The following is a 26,481-nucleotide window of genomic DNA, read 5'->3' as shown; positions in this document are numbered from 1 at the left end:
ACAAACAAGTTTTGATGTGCATTTATGCTCACACATACACTATTCAGACATGTATTAATGGTTAGTGAATATTTTAGTGGGTATTTTATACTAACTCACACATTCATTTTCCTATAAACAGTTATTAATACAGGAATTCATTATTTCAGGTAGTTATAAAGCACTTACTACTCATTAATTAAGTCTATGGTGTGAGCTCATCTAAAGTGTGCACTATCTATGACATATAAAGCATTTACAAATGAGATTTAAAGGTTGGCAATGCCTGAAGACTCACAAAAGTCTCAGTTATTCTAACAAAGGAAAGACACAGCACATGGGATTATCAAACAAACTGCATGACTGAATGATGTATGATTATGAATGAGTAACAGTAAAACATGTATAACTGCTTATAAACCATATACTAATGAGTATTCATGTCAGAAATATGTTTTATAAATAATGAATTCAGTATTTGTTAATGCTTAACTAATGCCTCAGTGTGTACTTATTATAAAGTGTTACCAAGTTCGAGCAAAAAAGGAGATTATATTCATGGCACTCATGTACTAAGCTGTGCACTTTGAGCCAGTGTTGAGCCAAATCACAGAATGTGTTTGAATGTGAATTTAATAAAAGCTCAATGTTATGGAGTTATCTCTTGTTTGAGCTATTTCTAGCAATGTTCATGATTTTGTATTCTGAAATGTAATTTAAATTGTTAAAATCTTAGCTTTTTACAGGGTTATACGGTAAATATTACATAAAATATGTTTTCCAGTAATATATTGTTTCTTGGAATAAGGTAGTTACTGTAAAATGCAGCAACTGTAGTGAACAGTATTTTACTGTAAAAGGTACATTATATACAGCCCAGTACTGTAAAACTTTTTACAGTAGGAAACTGTAGTTGTAAATTACAGTAGGGATACTGCAGAATAACAGTAGCATGCTGGCAACTCTAGCTGCCAGTATTTTACTGTTATTTAACGGTAAAATTTGTTACAGTGTACACAAAATATTAGGGGAATCCACACCAAACTTTAGACAAAACATCTTGTAAAGCACCATGCTCTATATAAATTTATAAATTATATAAATTAAACTTATAAAAATTATAAGTCTTCCACATATTAGTTACATATGAACACTTCCCTATTCCTCATTTTCAAAAAAAAAAACAAGAAACAAATTCACGAAATACTGTAGATTTCTGGCTTTGCTTGGCTGCACCACGTCCTCCTGTTGGACCACGTCCTCATGCTGGACCACCTGCTGTGTTTGATCTGTAAGTAATTATATGGACATCTAGATATTTATCTAATATATGTATTTATTTATTTCATACAAAAGCCAAATAAAACTGTGATAAATAAAGCCAAATAAAACCTGTGTCCCCGCTGACATTATGGAGCTGAACCACACTTATGCTGAATCTGTTCCATGTCAGTTCCAGTCAGAATCTGAACTCACACTGTCAAACAGATGAAGACTAGGTGTCCTTTGTCTTGTCCCATGTCTGGTTGTCTGTCTTCTCCTTGAATGTCCACTAAAAATGTCTCTTGGACCCATGCCGCTCCGTTTTGCCGTGTCTGTCTCCTTCACCTTCTATTTCTCCATTGCCGTCTCTAAAGGACCATCATATATTGAATTGTCAGAGTCTGTCTCAATCATCTTCAAGACTTTTTAAACTGTGCGTGGTTCCTGCGGAGTCAGCATTTCCTCATTCGGAGCAAATGGTTCTATAAACGGTGCTATGGGATACCGATGATTCCAGTTTGAAAACTTTACAGCTGGTCCTTTATTTTTCTCAAAAAGCTGCTTCTTAGTATGATTTTGACTGAGGAAAGTAATTCACATGATCTGCAACAGCTCCAACTACAGTATAACAGTGAAAACACGGACTGATGGAAAATCGGGTCATTGGCAAAGAAAGAGTGAAGACACAGACACAAACACGCTCATTTATGACTGTGAAACAGCTCCCGAACAGCTGCTAATTATGGGAAAGACCTCGGTCTTGTTATCAAGATATGATGATCGACAATGTCAAATGCGTAGGAGAGATCTAACAAGACGAAGATGGTGCATTTCCCAGAGTCTGCAGACATCATAATGTCACTAGACACCTTGAACAGGGCAGTTTCCATAGAATGATAGTTACAGAAACCGGACTGTAAAGTGTCCAAGAAGGGTGTCAATTGTTAAGAGACCGCCTTCTCTAAAACTTTGGACAGAAATGGAACTTTTGAAAAAGGCCTGAAATTTTTGGCATCTGTTGAGTCAAGATTTGTTTTTGTTTTTTTTACACTTTTTTTGGACACTCAAAGACGCTTCACAAACAAACAAAACAAAAAGAACTAAGAGAACAAAGGGGCTCAAGAAAATCCATCCATCCAATCCATTATCTTCCGCTTCTTCCGGGGCCGGGTCGTGGGGGCAACAGCCTAAGCAGGGATGCCCAGACTTCCCTCTCCCCAGACACCTCCTCCAGCTCTTCCGGGGGGACCCCGAGGCATTCCCAGGCCCGCCAAGAGACAGTCTCTCCAACGTGTCCTAGGTCTTCCCCGAGGTCTCCTCTCAGTGGGACATGCCCGGAACACCTCCCCAGGGAGGCGTCCAGGAGGCATCCGAAACAGATGCCCGAGCCACCTCAGCTGGCCCCTCTCGATGTGGAGGAGCAGCAGCTCTACTCCGGGCTCCTCCCTGGTGACCGAGCTCCTCACCCTATCCCTAAGGGTGCCCGCCACCATATGGAGGAAACTCATTTTGACCGCTTGTATCTGGGATCTTGTCCTTTTGGTCGTGACCCAAAGCTCATGACCATAGGTGAGGGTAGGAATGTAGGTTGACCGGTAAATCGAGAGCTTCACCTTTCGGCTCAGCTCCTTCTTCACCACAACCGACCGGTACAGTGACTGCATCACTGCAGACACTGCACCGATCCATCTGTTAATCTCATGCTCCATCCTTCCCTCACTTGTGAACAAGATCCCAAGATACTTGAACTCCTCCACTTGGGGCAAAGATTCCCCACCAACCCAGAGAGGGTAGACCACCTTTTTCCGGTCGAGAACCAAGGATTTGGAGGTGCTGATCCTCATCCCACTCCCTTCACACTCGGCTGCAAACCGCCCCAGGGCACGCTGAAGGTCCAGGTTCGATGGGACCAACAGGACAACACCATCTGCAAAAAGCAGAGATGAAATCCTGTGGTCCCCAAAGCGGACCCCCTCCAGCCCTTGGCTGCACCTAGAAATTCTGTCCATAAAAATTATGAACAGAACCGGTGACAAAGGGCAGCCCTGCTGGAGTCCAACATGCACCTGGAACAGGTCTGACATACTGCCAGCAATGTGAACCAGACTCCTGCTTCGGTCATACAAGAAACTCAAGAAAATGCAAGTTAGAATAGGTGAGTTTTGAGCAGTGATTTGAACCATCAATTTATCAGTTTGACAAAGAGACCACTAAGGATTTATCATGCTCAACTGGCTTGTGAAAGAATGGTTCAGAGACAATGAGCCCAGTTTACATTCACACTAATACTCTGATCATTATCGATTTCTGAAGTTATCATTCAAGTGATCATGTAAACAGGGTAATCTGATGTATTTTATCAGATAACAGTAGTAATCTGATTATGAGAAATCAGATTACCACACCTGGATATCTCCCCAATACTCAGATGTCTTCATGCGTGTATACAGGTTAATATTATTATTAAAGGTGCGGGAGACTTTCGTGACCTATTTTTCATCAATTCAATCTGTAAAACCCCAGTCATAGCCTAAGTATCATTAATCCGTAAGTCTTTCTGTGATTACTCACCCGAATCGCTTGCATTATGGTAAACAATTTCGAAGTGTCATCCACCATAAACAAACCATGTGTTTACAAACAGAGCCGGGAGGTAAATTAGGCATCTTGGGAATTTTGTTGTGATTTGCATTGTGGGAAATGGAAGGTCGCACAGCTGCCTGCAGCGGCAGGCTGCTAAAGACACGATGCGGAAATGGCAGGAGCTCCCTTCCCTCTATGCATATTCCTCCGGCCGTTTCTGCGTTTTAGCTGTTTACGCGTCGTGTTTGTTTCATCCATATAATATCATATGGCTGTGCTGCCGCTGCAGGTAAACACATGGTTTGTTTATGGTGGATGGCACTTTGAAACTGTTCACCGTGAGGGAAGAGATTCAGGTGAGTAATCACAGAAAGACTTAAAGATTCGTGATACTTAGGCTATGACTGAGGTTTTACAGATTTGATGAAAAATTGGTCACGAAAGTCTCCTGCACCTTTAAGTTCTTTTACATCTATGCATGTGTAAAAACAATTAAAACCATAGAAAATGGAAGTTACATGGTCAAACGTGAGTGCAAGACAATAACAGGAAGTTTGAGTCTACCATTACCATGTACATACTTCGAAAGAAATCCGATAATGTACTGGAGCATCTAATCCAAGGTTTTCAATGATTGCATTTCTCAAGTGCATGTATAGGCATCAGCTCTGATCATTACAATTACTACTCCCTGTTATTAGATTTTTACGGTCATGTATAGAGCTGCACAATATATTGTTTGAGCATTGTCATCACAATGTATGTGTGCGCAACAGTCACGTCGCAGGTCCTGCAACGTAGGAGGCAAATGAACTCAATGTGTTCTCATCTAATTTCAACCTAGGTACCTGACACACACTACGCACAGCGATCCACTAATCACAAGCATTCTTAATCATTTTGCTGAAGCAGACCCTGCCCATGAAGTGAGTTGCTGGTAACAACATTGAAAAATGAGCAACAAACAAGTGAAAATCAATGAAAACAAGAAAAGCACTCAGAGAGCGCAGACCTCCACCAAGACAGATCTGCCTCCCCCCGATCACCACCAAAATTTAATCATTTCTTCCTTGTGCCAGTATCAACATTTCCAGAAAATTTCATGAAAACCCGTCCATAACTTTTTGAGTTATCTTGCTAACAAGCAAGCAAACACACAAACAAACAAACACGCAAACACACAAAGCAAAGCGATCACAATACCTCCTGGTAGAGGTAATGAAGACTTGGTGCCAGAAAGGAAAGCAACTTCAGTTACCTGGAATTATTTCAGCTACAAGAAGGATGTTATTAAAACACGTGTTCTGTGTTGCCACAACAAGAGGAAACAACTAATTTGTTTGACCATTTATATAGGTATCACACAGGTATGATATCCTACTGAGTATTTTTTCGTATCACAATATATATCACAGGATTAAAAAAAAATTGCAATATCAGTTTCTTTTCCAATACTGTCCAGCCCTAGTCTAGTGTATCTTAAATAATGAACGCAGCCATTTGCAAATGGCAAACTTACGACGTGAATGCAGAGGCTTAACTTACGACGTGAATGCAGAGGCTTAACGGATGCAAAATTCGTTTCTGGGCTTGTTGCATTTGCTAAACCATCATTAGCTCCCTATTTGCGTTGAAGGGTGTTTGCTAACAGGTACGTTCACTGTTTAACCCAGAACAGCGCCTCCACTCCTGCTGTTTCTGGTCACCTGTCAGCATTATGGTTAGATTGAACAATTACTATAGGCCATTTGTGACCCTGGACCTCCTTGATGTCCATCTGTCTGGATGGACATCCTCACCCTCATCTGACTAGATGTACCCCCTCAGTTGTCTCCAACCTACTGAATTGAACTGAATTATTTACACACATTTCGTGCGTCGAAGGATGAGCCCCGTTATTCCACATTGGTAACTTTATTAACAGAACTCTAAACGGTTACCATTGGCCATAACCACGGCAAAAACAGGACAAACCCATTGTATAGAAAAACTGAGCTCTGTTCCATTCCTCTCATCCATGTACTCCTATCTCATTACACACGCAGACACACACACACACACACTCGCTGATGGTTCACTGGCTCTGCCCCCATACCGCTCTCCTTCATTCATCACTCAAAGCCACACATACTTTGTCCTAACGTAATCTATAGCTATGCATCAGTCCTCACAAGGTAAATTCATTTTTATCAGTGCAAAATGTCCATGGGAAAAATCTGATAAAGATATTGTCAAACTTCTGTTAAAAATCTTCGTTTTTAAATGTAAATAATATTTCAAAAATTTCTCTTGGGATCAAAGTGGTAGACTGGCCTACAGACTGACGGTGTCTAAAACCACAGAGCCTGCTTTTGACACAAAATACAGGTACAATAATCCAACACAGTAAGATTTCAATAGCTGTCAAACTCACCAGTAATGATGTTGTCGAGAAGTGTTGTGGGCATGCAGAAAATCCCAACCAGGAGGTCACTCACAGCAAGATTTAAGATGAACAAGTTAGTGACAGTCCGCATATTCCTGCTCCGCAGAACAATAAAGCACACCACTCCATTTCCCACCATGCATACCAGGAAGATCAGCAAGTAGGACACGATGAAGATGGCCACTGTGGATGGTGGATGCAGGTAAAATCCAACATAGGTGATGTTTCGAGGTATGGTAGACTCCAGGGAGGAGTTGTAAAATGTCCAGTTGTTATATAGATGAGTAAAATTGTTCTCAAATCCTTCATTCATTTTAAACCTGGAAAATGAAAGGACACCTTGGTGAATACACCACAGTTATAGAAAAGTCAGTATACTGTCACTACTAAGAGGACCTGAATAAGAATTTAACAATTCAATTTTCAAGATTTGCACATGTGAGTTGATTGTCTGGAGTCAGTTGACAGTACCCAGTTCCACATCTAAACTAACTGTGGAGGAATAAAAGAGGGAGCTGGAAAAACCCAGGAGGGTAGGGATTTTCAGAGAACACAACATCACAGTGAAATGTGCAGGCAGTTATCATGACTGTAGGAAACTGAAAACACTTGTTAGCTTTGAAGAGGAATGTCTTCAAATGTCAATACCAGCTGAAATGTCAACATCTACTCCAAATTAGACAAATGTCTCAAACATCACATAACCAGACAAGCATGTGCATAACCTCTGAATATATGTAAATAAGTGAGATATTGGGGGGGGGGGGGGGGGGGGGGGGGAAGAAAAAAAAATCACCCACATCTTTATTTTAATAAAGATTATTTTAAAGTACAGCTTTACAAATCTAGGGGAGCTGTGAAGGAGGGGAATTGAAAAAAACAAAAAAACGAGGCTGAAAAAGGAACATTTCTATTTTAACATGACAGCAGAGGAATGATGTCATACAATGATGCTCTGGAAGATAATTAAACCTTCTGTACTGTAATGAGATCCTGAAAATTCCATTAATGATTGGATTAAAAGAAAAAGCAGAGCTCTTCCAAATCAAACAAGTCATATAGATGTGTTTTTTTTTTTTGTTTTTTTTTTACTCCATGTTCGTGTGTGTAGACAGCAATAATGAAGTTGGACTGAGGGTGTTTACATGTTTAAGACAAAATACAAAGCCCAGAGTGAACAATACTTTCTTGTGTACTAGGATATTTACTTCACTGCTGCACCTTTTCCAACCACTTGACAGTACCTCAGTTATGACTGATGCTCAAGGAAATTCCTCTGAATAAAGGACTGTTTTCTTTAGTTTGGCTCCACATAATTTGACAGTGACAAAGCTCACAGCTGATAAAAATGTGATTTAAGCTTACTACCATTGTCTCTGTGAGAGCTGAATAAAAATAAGTGTAAATAAAACATGAAAGGGCTACTGAAAGGCAAGGGTCACTAACTAAGAGAGCTAATAACTCTTTAATGTGCTCTACTGATGACCTATTTTTAGAAACATCCATACGTCAGGAAGGTCCATGGTGGGTGTTGCATATCTGAGAATATGTCTAGTAAGTCTTGGGTAACACCATAAGTGCAATAATGAAACACTGACATTTCAGTTTTCTCTCAAAACAAGCTGGTGTAAACAGCATTTTGGGCCACAGGCATTAATATGAGATCTCGAAAAATTGAGGTAACATACAGTCACTCATCACTGAAATATTCACAGAGTGGATGAAAAATCTTGTAGAAACATTAATAGTGACGCCGCATGTTTGCAAATACATAGATATATAGTTAGTGGTGGGAAATCATTTCCAGCAAAGCTATCTCTGCTAGCCTAAAGAATCAAAATCACTGGCCTACATTGAAGACCTACATTTTTAGATTTGTTCAATGAAGATGTATTAAATTAATCCCAATCTCTTTGTATTTTTTTCTCTTGGCTGCACTGCTTCCCGTGGTACGTGTGTGTTCGTGTGTTTGTCTAATCATATTTCACCCATTATGTGTAGCCAGGCTAAAAGAAATCTGCATTGACGCATTCAGAATTTGGAGATGAAAATAAATGGTAATAAACTTGTTGCTTTAACCAACATGTTGGGCACATTGGGTGCCCACCCGCAGGTGTACAATAACAGGTGTACAATAACAGCAGCATTTCCACATGATTTGATTGGATAATCAGATAGCATACAAATCAGTGCAAGCTCAAGTAGCAATCATTCATAAGCTAAAACGTATTGGTTTAGATTTAATACCTGTTTAACACAGAGTGGCTAACAGAGGAGATATACTAAAAATAAGCAGCAGTGTTGGGGAGCCTAATGTATTGTATTAGCATTTTTCTATTTATTCATTTAATTCAGAAAATATTGATAGTGCTTGAGATGATGTAGGTGGTGCAGATGTGGCTGTAGTGAAAGGAGATCTGCTTGTGTTCATTGAGTTTCTCACTTTAGCAAAAACATTTATTCTCATTACATAAGATACATGTCAGGGATGAAACATCAAGTTATATTGTATTTTTTGTGTACTATTGATAGTGAGAGAGGAGAAAGACTGGTTCTGGCGCGACGGGAGAAGCTTGTGACTACTCACATGGCTCGTCTTTTTCAAAGCCGGCACAGGGCCTATTGCGTCCGCTGTGTGGAGCAAGGCCACGAAAGTGAGCATGACGTGCTCATCTTTGACCATTGTCGCCACTCTCATTCACAGCAGTGAGTCCTATCTGAGCATGTACATGATATACAAACGGCATATTTTTAACTGCTTGGAATGAATGGGCGGGGTAAAACATGTGTGTAAATGCATGTCACTGACATTTGACCCCACAGTGAGGTGGGGTACCTCAAGAGCTTTCAAAAAAGTTATAATATGTGGTTGCTGTAGAAACAGATATATTGTTTTTGCTCAAATTATTATTTTTCCATCTTCCTCTTCTGTGTTCATTTTTTGTCTCCTGCTCTTTGAGCACAAATTTGAGCCCCTGAACATTTACAAAAACTCACCAAATTTGGCCCGAAATTAAGAAGTGCATGAAACTGAATTTGCATATAGGTTTTATAAATGGCGGTTAAAAAAAAGTGAAAATGCATTATGCCAATGGGACCTCGATCTACGTAAAGTTTGTCGTACAGCCACAAAAATCAGTGCTCACATTCATCGTCAGAAGACAAACAAAAAATATTACAGGCCCCTAAACAAACTGGAAGTCAGCCACCTTGGACTGAAAATTCCCAAATTTACCTTTATAAAAACTGGGTCAGTTTGTACATACATACATATTTGGCTCAAATTTGAATCAGTTGTAAATCTCCCAGGCCTACACCCATTCAGTGGGAGAGATTGAAATTTGGTACCATAGTGCCCCCTACAGAATGATGGACATATTTGTATGGGAGGCAATAAAAATTTGTTTTTCAGAAATGTATGAAATTTGCCACTAAATTCTCTGCCATGACCATGGTACCCATGTTCTATTTTCTTTTTGTGCCAAGAGTGAGAAGAGGGAGGCACATCCACTAAGATGTGCATGAGGGAGGAGGTACGGGGTCAGTCATAAGCTGACATGATAGCGCCCCTCAGAATATTGACAATACTCTATCCAAAAGGGACACTGTAGGTGTGATAGCATGCACCGCAAGCTCCCTCTTGCGAAGACCTCACAATGCTGCTTGCAGCTTTAATTGAAGTTTATATTTCACATATGAATTTATATTCAGACGTGAACATAAATTGTAACTTGACTGATTTGTGGTGGCATTCTGTAATTATTGGTGATATTGGATACAATAAATACTTGCCATCTTATAAATGTATTCTATCTGCTTAATTATCTTGGCACCAGTCCATAATATGCAGTCTGAATTAAACAAGTGTTCAGAATTGCATTGCCATACTGCGTATATCCTAATTAACTTCTGCCTCAGAGCACAGACTTTTCAATATTTGTTTCAATATCTACAGTCATGTCCATGCACACAGCCATGAACTTGTGTCTTTCTGACATCTTCTTAATCATAAGAGCGAGTGACACATTTTCACAATACTGTCTGTTGAAGGTTCTTAATTCACTACATCTGAAGAATTTTCGTCACAGTTCTTTGGTCAGATGAAACACCTTGGTTTAGACTTGTAGTCTCAAGGTATCAGTTCTAATAAAGGCTTTTATGGAAATTTTGTTGTGTCTTATACTTTTTCCTGAGTGGAATAATATTTCCATGATACAATGAATAAATAAGGGTATGATAGATAACTGTGGCGTTTTTATACCACCATTTTCTTTTGCATCCCTATGCAGATCAAGAATTTATTTTAAAAAAATAAAATAAAATAAAATAAAATAAAAAGGGCACTTTTTCCAACAAGGCAAAAAGGGCAGGGGCTCAAGCACCCTTTGGGCCCTATGTGTGTACGTGCCTGTTTGATACTACTGTATACAAGTAGTCAAGGAATAAGAAAGTATTTTTTCAGTACAGAAAGTGTTATTTTATTCAGTACAGTGATATAATTCATTCCTACTGTGAAATTCCTTTTTTTTGACAAACAATATAAAGATATCATTTTGGGAGAACAAAAAACAGTTCCCTTTACACACAAAACACGTACCAAAATCAAACTAAGACCATGGTACCTGTACCATTGCACCCCTAACTCGACATGCATTTTTACATTTTTTTGTAAATTATCTTCCCTCAAAATCAGTGATTCCAGCTGTGAAATCTAATTTCCATCAGCCACTATCTGATCCGAGTTCTATTGATAGCCATTAGTTTGTAAAATGTCTTATTCAACTTGCTAATCAGGAAAACCTATTAATCAGCACCAATCAACCTTTAACTCAAACAGCAGACTGAAAGACAAGTAAATACTAACTTGTGTCCACTTCAGTAAAATTAACTAATTCACATCATACAAACTGCGAGAAAAAGTTTCCAAGCACAAAACCTTCATCCTCCATGTGAGTCGAGTCCAAAGCACATCTACCACATATATCTTACAAGTTCACTGTATGAAAAATGCCATTGCAGTTGCTTTAAACCATTGACCACAAGTATCTCTACGCCCATTATTGGCACCACACTTTGCCCCTCCTGCACCCTGGATTACTTTTGAAGTCTTGGCTTTCGATCAGTTCAAAAACTTTTCAATAATTTATAAAAACAAAACCAAAAAAATGTAAAAATGGTATGTGTTACACTGGAAAAGAATCAGGGCCCATATTCCTAAAGATTCTTAGTGCAAAGAGTTGCTCCTAGTGGCCAAAATCTAAGAAAATTCTTAGAATCATGATGTTTCCTTAGAATTTCCCCTAAAAATGAAGAATAAATCCTAGTAAAGATTTTTATCTTGTAAAGATTTTTATCTTTACTAGCTATTCCTAATGCATCCTAGCCCCTAAAAGACCTAAGGTGAGATCTGTGAAGAGCAGGGAAGAGGACTTTTAAGGGGCTTAGGAGTTCCCTAAGCAGAGGACAAAATGGCTGACGGAAGAGGCAGGAGGGATATTTTCCAAACACTGGATGACAGTGGATTAATTAAATGCTACAGATTGCACTGTAAAAAAAAAAAAAAAAAAAAAAAAAGAGAGAGAAAAAAAAAGGTATTATTCTGGCAGCAGGGGTGCCGAAAAAATGCTGTTAAATAACGGAAAATAACCATCTCATAAAAATACAGTAATTTTTCATAATTAAAATACAGTTTTTTGCCCTAACTTTACATGAGATTTTGCAGATTTTTTTTGGTATTTTAATGTTTGATAAAGAATATTTTCATGTATTAAAACAATCAAATTACCTATAAATATGTATATAAAAATTTTTATTGAGACTAACTTGTACAATCCACTGATAAAACTGTATTTTGACAGTTTATCAGTGCTTATACATGTTATACATTCACAAAAATACATTTATTCAACATTTTTGTTGTGAAACCTCCTCCTTGTTTGTTAATTGACACAAGATATGTGTCAATTAACAAATAAGTCTTGTTAGACTTACAGAGCTAATACTTCTTTTACGGTTAATTGTCAGTAATTTTATGTCTTTTTTACTGTATTAAACTTTAAATTAACAGTTTAATATCATAAATAGAAAAGAAACATTTGTGAAATTACGATACATTTGCAAATGTATTTTAATTGTATTTTTCTGTGAAAAAAGAAAAAATTTCTTTTAAAAAATTGAAAGTTTTTGGTTATTCAGTTACAGTTTTTCATGTTATTTTACATTTGACATGTAAAATCATCTATCTTTTATCATTTTATTGATATTTTCCTGTATCTTAAAAATACAAGAAAAATCTGTAAAATAAACAGTGAAAATTCTGTTATATTACAGATTTTTTTGACTGTGTGGAATCATGTTTGTGGTTGATCTCATTAGAGATGCACTTCTCCAACCCAACGCCACAATGCAATACCACCCGAAATGAAAGTTATCACAACACTAAGGTATTTGGCAACAGGGAAAATGCAACAATGCAACAGTGATGACTTGGGTCTGTCACAACCCTCCATCAGCAGGGTCATCATCCAAACACTGACAGCATTGTCACAACCTCCTGAGGCCAGTCAGCAATCACAGACATTGATGAAAGTTGAGCCATTTTACCCTCGTTAGTACCAAATTGAGTTGAAATGTTGAAAGTGCAAAAATTACCAGCATGCCAATTAATATGAGCAAATAAATACAACCATCACTATGTGAATACTGTGCAAGTGGGCCTGAGTTTTTTCACACATTTTGTAGGATAATTTTAAAGTATAGCTTCCTATTCATTTCACAGATACTTTCTTTTATGTGAAATTTTATTTACAGTTACACAGTCTTCATAAGATTAGATTCTATGATTAAGTTTATTGATTTGAGAGTCCATCCCTTGCCCATTATCACCAAAAGTATATTTTTTTTCTAGCTTTTAGGATCAACCAATCAATAAATACAGTTTTGAAATGATGACTCATACCTTGCAATGGAGTCAACCACATCTCTTCACTAAGGTAAGAATTTCTGTCCATTCCTTGCTCTGAGTTCTCTGAGAGTGTTCTGGAATCATTCCTAAGCTAAGACTCCTTGCTAGGAAATTTTAGGTTAAGTTAGGAGCTCTGAGAGGATTCTCAGAATCTTTAGGAATACGGGCCCAGGTGAATAGTGTCTGAGGAAATGGGTTGGACCAAAATTTTGGACGGATGGATGGACAGAATTCCTGGTACATAAAAAAGATAGATAAAAAGACATTATGGCCTTAAGACATAAAAAAAGACATGTCTGATGGGAAAATACACAATTCTGTGTTTGGGAAATTACATTTTTCTCTGTCAGCCTCTCAAGACACCTACACAGGAAATTCTGCAGGCTTTTTTAATTAATCACAACCTCATAGCCTCAAAAGCTTCACCAGCATGATGCCACTTTGATCTCATTAACCAATCCTAATCACATCCATAAACAATCATAAGATCACATTTACCCCATGCAGGCCTGATTCCTGTGCCAAGTTCCTGCTGAAAAAATCTCAAATGGAGCAGAAGGAAATAGCAAATTCATTTAGGCTCTTATTGGCTTTTCATCATGTTTTTCTGACATTTTCACAACTGCTTCAGTCCCTCTAGTTTTGAAAGGGTTTTTTTTTTTTTTTTTTTTTTTTAAATGTAGAGGGGCCAGGGTCCCTATATGAACAATAACAGTCCCCCAAGAACCCCTTCATAATCATATTATTTACTAGGTCTACACCAAGTATCATTTGAATCCTTAGATGCTAGATGGAATCATGTTTTCTCTAAATGTTTTCATCCTAAATTTTGGGTTGATAGTGATGAATAAAAACACACCGCGACATAAATAGAATGTTAATACATGTTACAACTAACAGTGGCAAGAAAAGGGATGTGAACCATTTCAAAATTCATAGTTTTCTGCATGAATTGGTCATAATATGTTTATGCATCTAAATCACAAGTACAGACAAATACCAATATTCTTAACCAAATATAAATAAGTATAAACAATCATATTTCATGTCTTTATTGACCACAGCTGTTAAATATTCACAGTACTGCTGGAAAAAGTAAGTGAACATTATTACATTATTTCAATACATTTATAGACATACTTTAGCATCTGTCTGCACTAAGGTTTTTTGTTTAGCTTCACATTACCCACAGAGTTTGTGTAGCATGCAACTTTTGAAGAAAAAAATTATGAAAAATCCATCAGCTGAAGGTCACGTCCCCACGGACCCCAGCAGCCGGTGACTTGTGGTTTGTTCTTGATGGTAACTGTGGCATGTGGTGACCTACACAGATGCCTAGCATTAAGCTGGAGTGTAAACATTACTGATTTATTATAAAATTCTGAAAATACAAAATAGACCACCACAGTCTAGACAATTAATGGAAACACTCCAGCTGTATGTATACCAAAATGCCCATAGTGTTTACTCTATGTGGATATTATTCATAGAAAAATATCAGTCCAAAGTGATGCAAAAACGCAGAATTTCTGGTTACAAGTAAAAGAGCCCAGCACAGCCAGAAATCAGGAAAAAAACAGAGGAAAGCATAATTTGACTAACTTTTTTTTGGTTTGGTTTTTTATGAGTTGACGAAGTTGTGATTCAGGTCATGGACTGTGATTTTACCATAGTGGTCAGATCAACAAGACCTAGTTAATTACTTCACAAACCCCCTGGCTATGGGTTCTGGGCCACAAGGGATCCCTAGACTCCACTAAAAGAAATAGTGCTCTAGTCAACTTATAGGTACAGAATCAGGCCATAAGTATATACAAGCCAGACAGCACTGTCACCATCAAAATAATCCATGTTATTTTCACTGTACACATTGCATAACCTTGGACTAGATAATTATCTAATAATTTCATATAATTAAAATTAACATTATGTCATATAAATTTATCTTTTACCGTTTTAAGTTTGTTTACATTGAGCCACCCAAAACAACAAATTTGAATGTTTTCTTGTCATTTTATTGCCATTATTTTGATGCTGACCCAATCATTTACTTTATTATTCACATTCTACCTCTGTATTAATGAAATGTTCCTATTTCTCAAGAGATTGTGCTGACCATAAAAAAACAGTACATTAATTTGTGACTACCTGGTTTCTTCAACTTCTACTTACAACCAAAATCAAAGTTTAAGCATAATGATTTTACGTTTATTGCATAACATGTATAACTAAATATATTCATATACGCACTGACCTTTCTTGTATCGACACTTTACCTATATTTATTCTATCCTGTAGTCCAAGGTCTTTGCTTCGTAAGCTTATCTGATCTCCTTTGTCTATGGAGTGCATTAGAAAACCGGAGTAATAGTATTTGAAGGTACACCATGGTATCAGTAGGACTGACAATTACCCAGCAGCAAAATCTCACCAGTGCCACTGGATCGCACTGCAAATCTCAATCCGCTCGGAAACCGCAAGATACTTTTTGTTCGTGCACTTTAAGTAGCCTAAACCTCTGATTGTCCCCTTTGTACGCACTCGCCAAAACGAATTTATTTGTGTTTATTTGGCGTACTTTAATCAGCAGCAATCTGGAGTGTGCGTGAGACCCTGACGGTGCCAGCGCTTACTGCGCGCATAGGAAGGTAGCCACACTTCACCTACCTAACTCTAATCCTAACCAGGCCTAACCCTATGTGACTTGAAACCCAACAAGCTGCCTTACCTTGTGTGATTGTTCTTGCAAAGCTGTGAGCGAGGTTGCGAATCAAATTGTGCGCGACTAAAGGCAGACTTGAGGTGCTGACTGTGCGCAAAATACGGATGACTGGCCAATCCAGGACAAAGAAGTTTCTGTGTGCTCAGATGGGAACCAGTGCATTTAACCGAAAACAGCAAAAATTGGCTGGACGCACAGCAGACAGACGGGCGCGCACTTACGTTTTCTTCCTAACCTTTGCTGTAACGCCTTTTAACGAGCTCATACTGCGAACGGGTTCAATTTAACTTTTAAGGGGAAACTTAAAAAGGAAAATTAGTTGTTTAAAATAAAACAGCCAGATAAATATTCACCCATGATTCCACCTTACAGAATTGAAAGTAACCCGTCTTACCTTGGTTTACTTTAATCAAGCAGGTACTGTTTTCAATGCGCCAAGAAAAAGTACAAAAAATTCTGTTTTCCTCTGAATAAGACATGCGTAGACAAGGTGACGATCTGTCGAGCAGCAGGAATAAATGAGTGGGGCTCAATCTCCTCTTTCTGTCTTTATGTTCAGTGTCATATGTGTCGCCGGAGCGAGGCGTTTCATGTGGAAAGAACGCAATCAGTCAGCCGTTCAGTGCAGGAGTGGAACAGGGTTTCCAGCCGCTTGTAAATATATGATGCGGTGACGTCAAGAGCGGAAGGGGTGGGGTGAAAGCTGGATGGACGAGCAGGGTAATGGTTCAGTGGATGAGCTGAGTTGCTGAAATGACAGGAGATAGATATTAGAGAGTGTAATGTTGCGCTGATGGTGAGAGGGCAAGTCACAGATGGTGTGAGACACAGCTGTTGCTGTGCATTCATAGCACAACAGCAGACACAAGCCGCCCACGACAGCTGAGGCTGATACACTCACACCCACTGTGTACACAGGCATATACATATTCTGATTAAAGCATGTGGGAGCTATTGTGAGCCTGATCTGAGAAAACATCACAATGTCAGGACATGTACAAATTTTCACAGCATGCAGCAACAGTAATAGTTAGAGGTGGTGCATGTGGCAGGGTCATTCTGCAGAAAAGGTGGAATCTGAGTGATACAAATCAGCAGAGATACATTCCTTTTCACACCCCCAAAACATCTTTAACAGCAACTAACTTCTGAACTTCATAAATCCGCAACAAGTCAAGCTTAAACTATTTTTTATTATTTTTATACATTTAATTAATGAATTAGTGTGCTGCCTTTTTAGGCCCGAGCCGAGTAACACCGGCACAGGGCCTGTTGAGTCTGCAGTGGGCGCATGGGGACAAAATCACCAGTGACGCAGTCGCCTTTCGCACCTGCGTGAAGTTGGCCCCCCACCCAACAAAAATCTCTGGATAAATATTCTCATTCGTTTGTGCTTTGTTAGTGCTGGTTTGTGCCGTTAAAATTTTCGTTTGTGCTATTATAGTTATTGAGTTATTAACAATTCTTTGAAAGGTCATTCTGAGGTCAGCCAGCACCCCACTTGCTCCAAAATCAACCGAAATAGTGGTGTTTGTTTGTGCTTCGTTAATGCTGGTTAGTGCAATTAAAATTTTTGTTTGTGCTATTATGGTTTTATAAATATTACAAGATTTATTTTCAGCCAATAACATCACACAGCCCCCAACTTCCTCTAAATTGAGTGGAAATGGTTGTGTTTGTTTGTGCTAGTTAGTGCAGTTAAAATTTTCGTCTGTGCTATTATGGTTTTATAAAGATTACTAGATTTATTTTCAGCTGTGACGTCATATAAGCCCCCCACTTTCTCTAAATTGAGTGGAAATGTTTACGTTTGTGTGTTTAAATTTTTGTTTGTGCTGTTATGGTTTTATAGATATTACATTTATTTTCAGCCGATGACGTTAAGCAACTCCCCCAACACACACACACAAGTTCACCCGAAATGGTCTTTAATGTATTTTTACAGGAGCTACATTTGCACTGGATTCCACATTGTTCTTGCTCTGTTAATCACAGCTGTCATGATGGTCTTACCTGATCATAACCTCTTGATGCCTCTTCTTTGTTTACCTGGTAAAGTTGTCCTGTCAACAATGTTTGAAATTTTAATAAAAAAGCAATGCAAAGTAAGTGTTTTGTTCAGTAGTTTTGTTCCTGATTTATGTAAATGGAGCATCATGAGACTTCACAATTTTACCACTAGTGGGGAGTGGGCAGGTTTGAACCTGAAGTACACCAGTGGAAAAAAGTTAATGCTGCAGGAAATTCACATCTAATATTGCACGTTTTTACAAGTTTTAGCTTCTCACCATAGGATTTACAACCCTCTGCAAAATCTGATTTCTGGCCAATGTAAATGAAATGTTTTAAAACTAAGTTAGCAGAATATTGACTCAAAAATTGCTCACAAAATATTGCTAATGTATTAAAGTAACCCTTTTGACAAATGGAGAGAATTTATTCCAGAAAAGGCTGAGTACGACACATTTTCTAAAACTAAAAAAAAAAGATTATACCATTTGAAGCCTGGCACCTGGACTCATGTCATAAATGGGGAGATTTGGAAAGCAGTCAAAAGTCCTTGCACATTTATTTATAAAAGAGCAAAGGTCTATCCATCAATCACAATTACACTGAAGTCAGGAGCTACTGTAAAGAGCGCCACGGCCATCTTGACATAACATGAGATAGAGCCAGCAATTAACAGCCCAATGGTGTTCAAATGTTGCATCAACAACGCAGGTGACTCACACTGGCTGTTCAAAGTGTTTCATGTCTGGAAATATGCTTGTGCAGATGAACACAGAAGGCAGGATGGAACCCCATGTACGGCAGGCATCACAGGTAAAGAAGCTGATGGACTTTGGAGATCCGAACCAAGCCATTGACCTAATTTGGCCACACTACACAAAGCAAAACAAGAGAAAAATAATTAGGAATTAGGTGACAAAGATCTCATTTTGTCATTGCTGTTGTTAAAATCCAGTGGGAGCATTAAAGACACTGGACTCCAGCTTTTCTATCACTACTGGAGTCAAACACAAATGCATGCATACAAGACCTTATGACAGAAAACTGACTCAACAGTATGTTTTGATGATGATTTAGAGCTGCAGAGAGAATTCCCTTCGAGTGAATTTCCCTCCACTCTGGTGCTCTAAGGAAACACATTTACTTTGAGGGCAGTTGTTGCTTTCCAGGGAGGCTTGACCCAAGATGCTCTTGGACATTATGTATCTGTGAGATGGATGAAGACCTAGGAAGTGGCGTGAAAACAGCATCAGAAAAAAGCATCAAAAAACACCAAAATATGCCTACATGCTGTGTTATACACTAAACAGTGATCACTTCATTGCTTCATTTAATTCATTTGCAGTATTATTTTATCATTTCTTACTTTTTGGTACAATTCATGCTTGTAAATATCCTCACAAAATCCTTACTTCAGTTCATAGTTCATGTTCATAATTTATGTATTCCTGTTTAAAACTCAGCTATTTTTATGTTTTATTTTGCACATAAAGTCAGTGCTACAAACCTTAGTCACTTTTATTCATGCAGTCATCAACTTCAAATGCATATCTGTTGTTAGAGCCATTTTTTGTGTTTCAGTTAAAAACTCATATTTATATTTAGGTTTGATTTATCATTAATAATGTATGTATATTATATGAATATTGAGTAGTAATAGTATAAGTCTTGATATAATTTTGTGATGCAATCCTATTGGCTGCTAAGATTATAAATATGTGAAGAAAAAGGAGCGGAACCTGAAGCCTGGAGCATTACAGTCTTTTGACCGTCACGTAATTTAATTTAGAAATTCATCTTTTGTTTGTATTATTCTAAGTTTTAAGTTAAGACCGCAAACAGAAAAGTTGGATTCCAGACCCTTTTGTTTACTGATACGTGTCGCGTAAGAGGAACCTCCGAGGTTCACGGCTAGTGAGTTATACGCTGCACTCACAACCAGTGGTGCAGAAAGGGTCCCCTGGGGCCCCAAGCTATATACATATATATATATATATATATATATATATATATATATATATAGTGAAAAGGAAGAATTACAGAGGTACCTTGAGGCTGAAGCAAGCTTTCACCGGAACAGGTCTGACATTCTCTCTTCATTTCTGTTATTATCCTGCCAGCCAGCCAAGTGGGAGGAAAGTGGAAGTATTCGTGCACAAGTTATCCATTTTGAAACTGAGCCACTGAGTTTTATGCAAAGATCCTTCACATTCAGGAACTCTTTTCGCAACTGTCTGTGAATTTACTTAAGAGTATAGAAGCTGTGTGGAATTGTCGCAGTTTTATGTGTGGAGATTCACAAGTGAAACGAGATGGCTGAAAAGAATGCGGATGCATATGATGACCAAAAGAGGGTGCCAAAGCCCACCGAAAAGGCTGTAAAGGAGAAGATAACTAGACTGAAAGGGGAGAGAAAAGGAAAGCTGGCACAGTTAACCAAACAAAGGAATGACATAGAAAAATTAAAGCAAGATGAATGTAATGTTGATATCATATCAGAACCGCGTGATCTCATTCACAGCTGTGAGCACATGAGATCAGACAGGGCTTATAGAGAAGCCAGAGCACTGCTCGATCGTCGCTATGGAGATGAGCTGACAATAGCCAACGCCTGTATCAAGAAGGCAACGGAATGGCCTCAGATCAAACCCAGGGACAGGAAAGGATTGAATACTTTTGCTTTATTCTTGATTGGATGTTGTAACACAGTGAATGATGTGGACTACATGGATGAGATGAACAATCCTACCAACATGAAGTGCATCTTATCCAAACTTCCATATAAGTTGAAGGAGAAATGGAGAAGTTTTGCGTACGACCTTCAAGAAAAAAGAAGAAAAAGAGCCAGGTTTCCTGATCTGGTGGAGTTTGTCTACCATCAAGCTAAGGTTGCTAATGACTCACTGTTTGGAGACATCCTGGACTCAGGTAGCGCAAAGAAGAAAGTCAGTGAGTCAGTGAAAGGGTGAGTCCAAAAGTAGTAGCTTTGCCATGAGTGTGTCTGCTGACAAGGATGCCCCTAAAAGCCAACCAGAAAAGAAATCACTAGCAGTTAAGTCAGCTAACGCTTTCCAGAGTCCCTGCTTGTACTGCAAGCAGGGACTCTGGAGTGCAGAATTCACGGAATTCACGCACTGAATGTATGCAACAACATTAAAGATCAGCCTTTCAAAGAGAGAATTGGTTTCCTGAAGTCACATGGGCTTTGTTTTGGATGTCTTACTGTAGGTCACCTATCTAAGGACTGTAAGAAAAAGGCTTTATGCCCAGACTGTTCCCTTAAGCATCCTGCTATTCTGCACATGATAAAGGAAGATCCCTCTTCAGAGAAGAATAGGAGAGATGACGGCACACAGGGTGCAGTTGAAGTTACAAATACACTTATGTCTGCAGGATGTGGAAGAGGTGATCATAGTGGGGCCAGGAATAATGCATGTATACTTCCCATTATTCCTGTGCAGATTAAACACAAGAAAGGCACAAGGATCATCAAAACTTATGCATTCCTGGATCAAGGAAGCACAGCAACTTTCTGCACTGAAGACTTGGCTAAGAAGTTAAATGTCAGAGGTAGAAAAATAGAATTCCTTCTTAATACCATGGCTCCAGAACAGAAAGTGAGCAGTTATGTTTTAACAGACCTGGAGGTGTGTGGTTTAGATGAACATGAATACATCAAGCTGCCAAATGTGTATACACACCCAGATATACCTGCAAAGAAAGCCAATATCCCACAGAGGAACGATTTAGAGAAGTGGTCCTACCTGAATCAAGTCCATCTTCCAACATTGGAGTCAGACATTGGTCTTCTCATTGGTGCCAGTGCTTACAAAGCTATGGAACCATGGGAGATAATTAACAGCCGGAACAACGGACCATATGCTGTGAAGACTGCTTTAGGTTGGGTAATCAATGGGCCAGTCAGCAGATGTCAAGAGAAGGAATCTGATGATACTGAAGGACAGACTTTCTTCGTCAACCGCATCTCTGTATTGAGTATTGAGAACATGTTGATGAGACATTACAATGTTGACTTTCCAGAACGCAGGTGCAAAGACAAGAGAGAGCCATCACAGTATGACCAGCAGTTGCATGCCGTGACAACATCGGCACAACTTACAGATGGCCATTACTGCATTAAGCTCTGCCCCTGAAGGATGACAAGGTGAAGATGCCACGCAATCGTGGTATAGCTGAACAAAGGCTTAACTCCTTGAAGAGTAGAAATCCAAACTTCTTTCTGGAGTACAAAAGATTTATGGACAACATTCTGGAGAAGGGTTATGCCACAAGAGTCCCGGAAGAACAGCTGAGTCGCAGTGATGGTAGGGTGTGGTTTATCCCGCACCACGGGGTGTATCATCTGAAAAAGAAAAAGCTGAGGGTCGTATTTAACTGTGCTGCAACTTACCAGGGAACATCACTGAATAGAATAGAATGCCTTTATTGTCATTATACATATGTACAACGAAATTGTAAGTGACAACTCTCTGGTGATGCGTAGTGCAAAAGTTTAAAGAAGAAAGGAAGTGTAAATATATATATAGTATAAAAACAGACATGTCACCAACCGAGAAAAACAAAACAAAAAGGAAACAGTAGAGCTAAGTATATATTGCACTTTGACCCTGGCTGAACACTATGGCTTATGTTAAGTTAAGTTATGTTAAGCTTATGTTAAGAATGAACAACTGCTACAAGGGCCTGACCTTACCAACACCCTCATCAGAGTGCTACCGAGGTTCAGGCAAGAGCCTGTTGCCCTGATGGCGGATATTGAATCCATGTTCTATCAGGTGCGGGTTCCAGTTGAAGACGCAGATTTGTTGCGCTTTCTTTGGTGGCCGAAAGTGGCAATCTGAATCAACCAATGGCAGAGTACAAGATGTGTGTGCATCTATTTGGAGCCACATCATCCCCCAGTTGTGCGTCATACGCACTAAGAAAAACAGCACAAGATGCATCTGCGATGACTTCAACAGAAGCCACTCAGACAGTCCTAAAAAACTTCTACGTGGATGACTGTTTGAAGTCAGTTGCAACAGAAGATGAAGCCATTAATCTCGTGAGGGAGCTGATGGAATTGTATGCGAAAGGTGGGTTCCACTTAACCAAGTGGGTAAGCAACAGTAGGACTTTGCTGTGCTCTATCCCTGGCAAACGAAAGAGCAGCTGAAGTTAAAGATCTGGACTTACAACATGACGAACTACCAGTGGAAAGGGCATTAGGTATGCAGTGGTGCACAAGTTCCGATAACTTCAAGTTCAAGATTCAGCTGCCAAACAAGCCATGCACAAGACGAGGCATTCTATCCGTTGTTAGCTCTATGTATGACCCGATGGGATTTTTAGCACCACTAATCTTACCTGCTAAACTCATTCTGAGAGATCTCTGCAAAGAGAAAAAAGGCTGGGATGAAGAAATTCCAGAGAAGCCACGCCAGACATGGCAGAAGTGGCTAGCAGACCTTCACAAGCTGTCAGAACTCAGTGTCTGTAGATGTTTCAAATCAAGCTCATTCAGACCTACAAAGGCTGCACATATCCACCATTTTTCAGACGCAGCCAAGATGGATAAGGAACTGTCTCATCTCTCCTGCTGACGAATGAGTGAGAAGAGAAACATGGTTGCTTTTTGACGGGAAAATCCAGAGTTGCTCCTCTGAAACAGGTTACGATTCCAAGAATGGAGTTAACAGCTGCAATGGTTGCAGTCAAGATTGACCGAATGCTGAAAGAAGAACTTCAAGTTCCCTTGATGGATTCAGTCTTCTGGACAGATAGTACTACAGTACTAAAGTACATTGAAAATGATGCCATTCATTTCAAAACATTTGTGGCAAACCACATCTCTTTCATAAGAGAAGCCACCGCAACTGCTCAGTGGAAGTATGTCAACACCTCTCAGAATCCAGCTGATCAGGCATCATGAGGCTTGAAGATTGAAAGCTTTATGTCAAGTGAGAGTTGGTTTCAAGGGCCTAGTTTCTTGAGCAATGAGAGTGAGTGGCCAGAGCAACCTGAACCGTTTACTTACCTGATGGAACATGATGAAGAGGTGAAGACCTCAGCTGCTGTATCATACACAAGTCCAGTGGTAGACCGCACCGACCCACTGAACCAACTGGTGGAGTACTACTCTAGTTGGCACAAATTGAAAAAAGCAACCGCTTGGATTCTGCGCCTAAGAGAGATGTCACAGTACCTGAGTGGAAAAAGAAAAGCATTAGAGAAAACTGTGCAGCAGTCTGAAAATAACCCAGAGAAACAGAAATCTATGATTAAAGAACAAATGATCAGCTATAAGAAGAACCTGGAAAAGAAAATGCTTGCTGTTGAAGATCTGCACAAAGCTGAAATGGAACTGATCAGATACAACAGAGACAAACATATGCAGAAGAAATAAAAAATTCTGAAGCAAGGAAACACTCATGTGAGAAGAAACAGTCCACTTTTCAAATTGGACCCATACTTAAAAGATGGTGTGTTGAGAGTAGGGGGCCATCTGAACAGATTGGCGATGCCTGAGGAGGCCAAGCACCCTGCCCTTCTCCATAAACAACACAGAATAGCCCACCTAATTCTCCGTCACATCCATCAAGAGACAGGCCACGGTGGCAGAAATCATGTCTTTGCAAGATTAAGACAACGTTATTGGATACCTAGAGCCAGTGCAGCGGCAAGACCTGTGATCTCAGTGTGCAACCTCTGCAGAAGACTGTATGCCAAGTCCGGAGAACAAAAAATGGCAGACTTGCCAAAAGACCATCTGCTTCCTGATAAAACTGCCTTTTACAAATACAGGCATGGATTATTTTGGCCCTTTTGAGGTTAGAAGAGGACGTGCCAAAGTTAAGCGTTACGAAGTGCTCTTCACATGCCTAACAGTTAGAGCAGTGCATACAGAAGTCGCCCATTCCCTGGACACGGACTCGTGTATTAACGCCCTACGCCGTTTTCATGCCAGACGAGGACAAGTGTCAGTCATTCGTTCCGATAATGGCACAAATCTGGTAGGTGCAGAGAAAGAACTGAGACAGGCATTAAAAGAACTTGACCAGTCTCATATCAATGAAGTCATGATGCAGAAAGGTGTGCAGTGGGTCTTCAACCCGTCTGCAGCGTCTCATCACGGCGGCATGTGGGAGCGTCAAATTCGTACAGTGAAAAAGGTGCTAAGTTCTGTTGTGAAGGAACAGTTGTTAGATGATGAAGGACTACAGACCTTCCTGTACGAAACTGAGAGCATCATCAATGGGAAACCTATAACCACGAACACAGATGATCCCAATGATCTTGAGCCGCTAACACCAAATCATCTGCTCCTATTGAAGACACAGCCCAGTTTACCACCTGGCGTGTTTACGAAAGATGATATCTATGTATGAAGTCGCTGGAGACAAGTCCAATATATGGTGGAACTATTCTTGAGGAGATGGACCCAGGAGTATTTACCTCTTTTGCAAGAACGACAAAAATGGCTTGGACTGAAGAGAAACTTCAAAGTAGGAGATGTCGTCCTTGTTGCTGATCCATCCCTGCCAAGAAATTCCTGGATGCTGGGCAGAATTACGAACATCATGCCAGATTCCAGAGGAGTGGTGGGGAGTGCCAAAATTCGAACGAAGATGAGCATCATACAAAGACCCATAACAAAACTGTGTTTGTTACAGGGAGAAGATTGAAAGAAGATGAAGACTCACTCGTATAAACTGAGACAATGTAGAATGTTTATGGTTCTATACAGGGTGTCCCATAAGTCTCCATACATAGGAAAAATAAACGTTTCTTGACATAAACCATTTTTATTTATATAATATGCTCTATATGACTGCCATTTTGTCGGGAACACATTTCAATGTGTGTCCTCCACTGCTGAAGAACTATAAAGAAGAAATATAAAGAAATACATGTTAGAACCATGGAATGTATTATGTCTCCTATGTATGGAGACTTATGGGACACCCTGTATATGAGTTAAAGTTAGTAATTGATATGCTAAGGCCTAGTCAATTAGGGGCCGGAATATGTTAGAGCCATTTTTTGTGTTTCAGTTAAAAACTCATATTTATATTTAGGTTTGATTTATCATTAATAGTTTATGTATATTATATAAATGTTGAGTAGTAATAGTATAAGTCTTGATATAATTTTGTGATGCAATCCTATTGGCCGCTAAGATTATAAATATGTAAAGAAAAAGGAGCGGAACTGGAAGCCTGAAGCCTGGAGCATCACAGTCTTTTGACCGTCACGTAATTTAATTTGGAAATTCATTTTTTGTTTGTATTATTCTAAGTTTTAAGTAAAGACAGAAAAGTTGGATTCCAGACTCTTTTGTTTACTGATACGTGTCGCATAAGAAGAACTCTGAGGTTCACGGCTAGTGAGTTATACGCTGCAGTCACATCTGTATCCCTGGTCCTCGAGATCTACTATCCTGCATGTTTTAGATGTATCCCTCTTCCAACACACCTGATTCAAATGATGAGTATATCATCACGTGCTGCAGAAGCCTGATAATGACTGCCAGGT

The 26,481-nt window shown here is 39.2% G+C and overlaps 1 protein-coding gene across 4 annotated transcripts in view; it reads right to left on the bottom strand.

Annotated features, from left to right (window-relative positions):
- Positions 1-19,781, bottom strand: part of LOC115426425 (neuropeptide FF receptor 2-like) — a 57,091-nt gene extending 37,310 nt beyond the window's left edge. The window contains exons 1-5 of one of the 4 annotated variants that reach the window (XM_030144549.1): positions 19,001-19,781; positions 18,667-18,818; positions 17,950-17,999; positions 16,331-16,684; positions 6,239-6,570 (exon numbers count right to left, since the gene is read on the bottom strand). In XM_030144549.1, coding sequence (XP_030000409.1) covers positions 6,239-6,563 — 325 coding nt within the window. In that variant the 5' untranslated portion in view covers positions 6,564-6,570; positions 16,331-16,684; positions 17,950-17,999; positions 18,667-18,818; positions 19,001-19,781. Of the gene's footprint in view, positions 1-6,238; positions 6,571-16,330; positions 16,833-17,949; positions 18,000-18,666; positions 18,819-19,000 lie in introns of those variants that run through there. The other 3 variants (XM_030144550.1, XM_030144551.1, XM_030144552.1) reach the window with 3 other exon arrangements.
- Between the last annotated feature and the right edge of the window lie 6,700 nt (positions 19,782-26,481).

This window comes from Sphaeramia orbicularis, chromosome 9 (genome assembly GCF_902148855.1).
Source record: "Sphaeramia orbicularis chromosome 9, fSphaOr1.1, whole genome shotgun sequence".
NCBI classification, from domain to species: domain Eukaryota; kingdom Metazoa; phylum Chordata; class Actinopteri; order Kurtiformes; family Apogonidae; genus Sphaeramia; species Sphaeramia orbicularis.
This window is presented reverse-complemented; position numbering and strand designations above follow the sequence as displayed.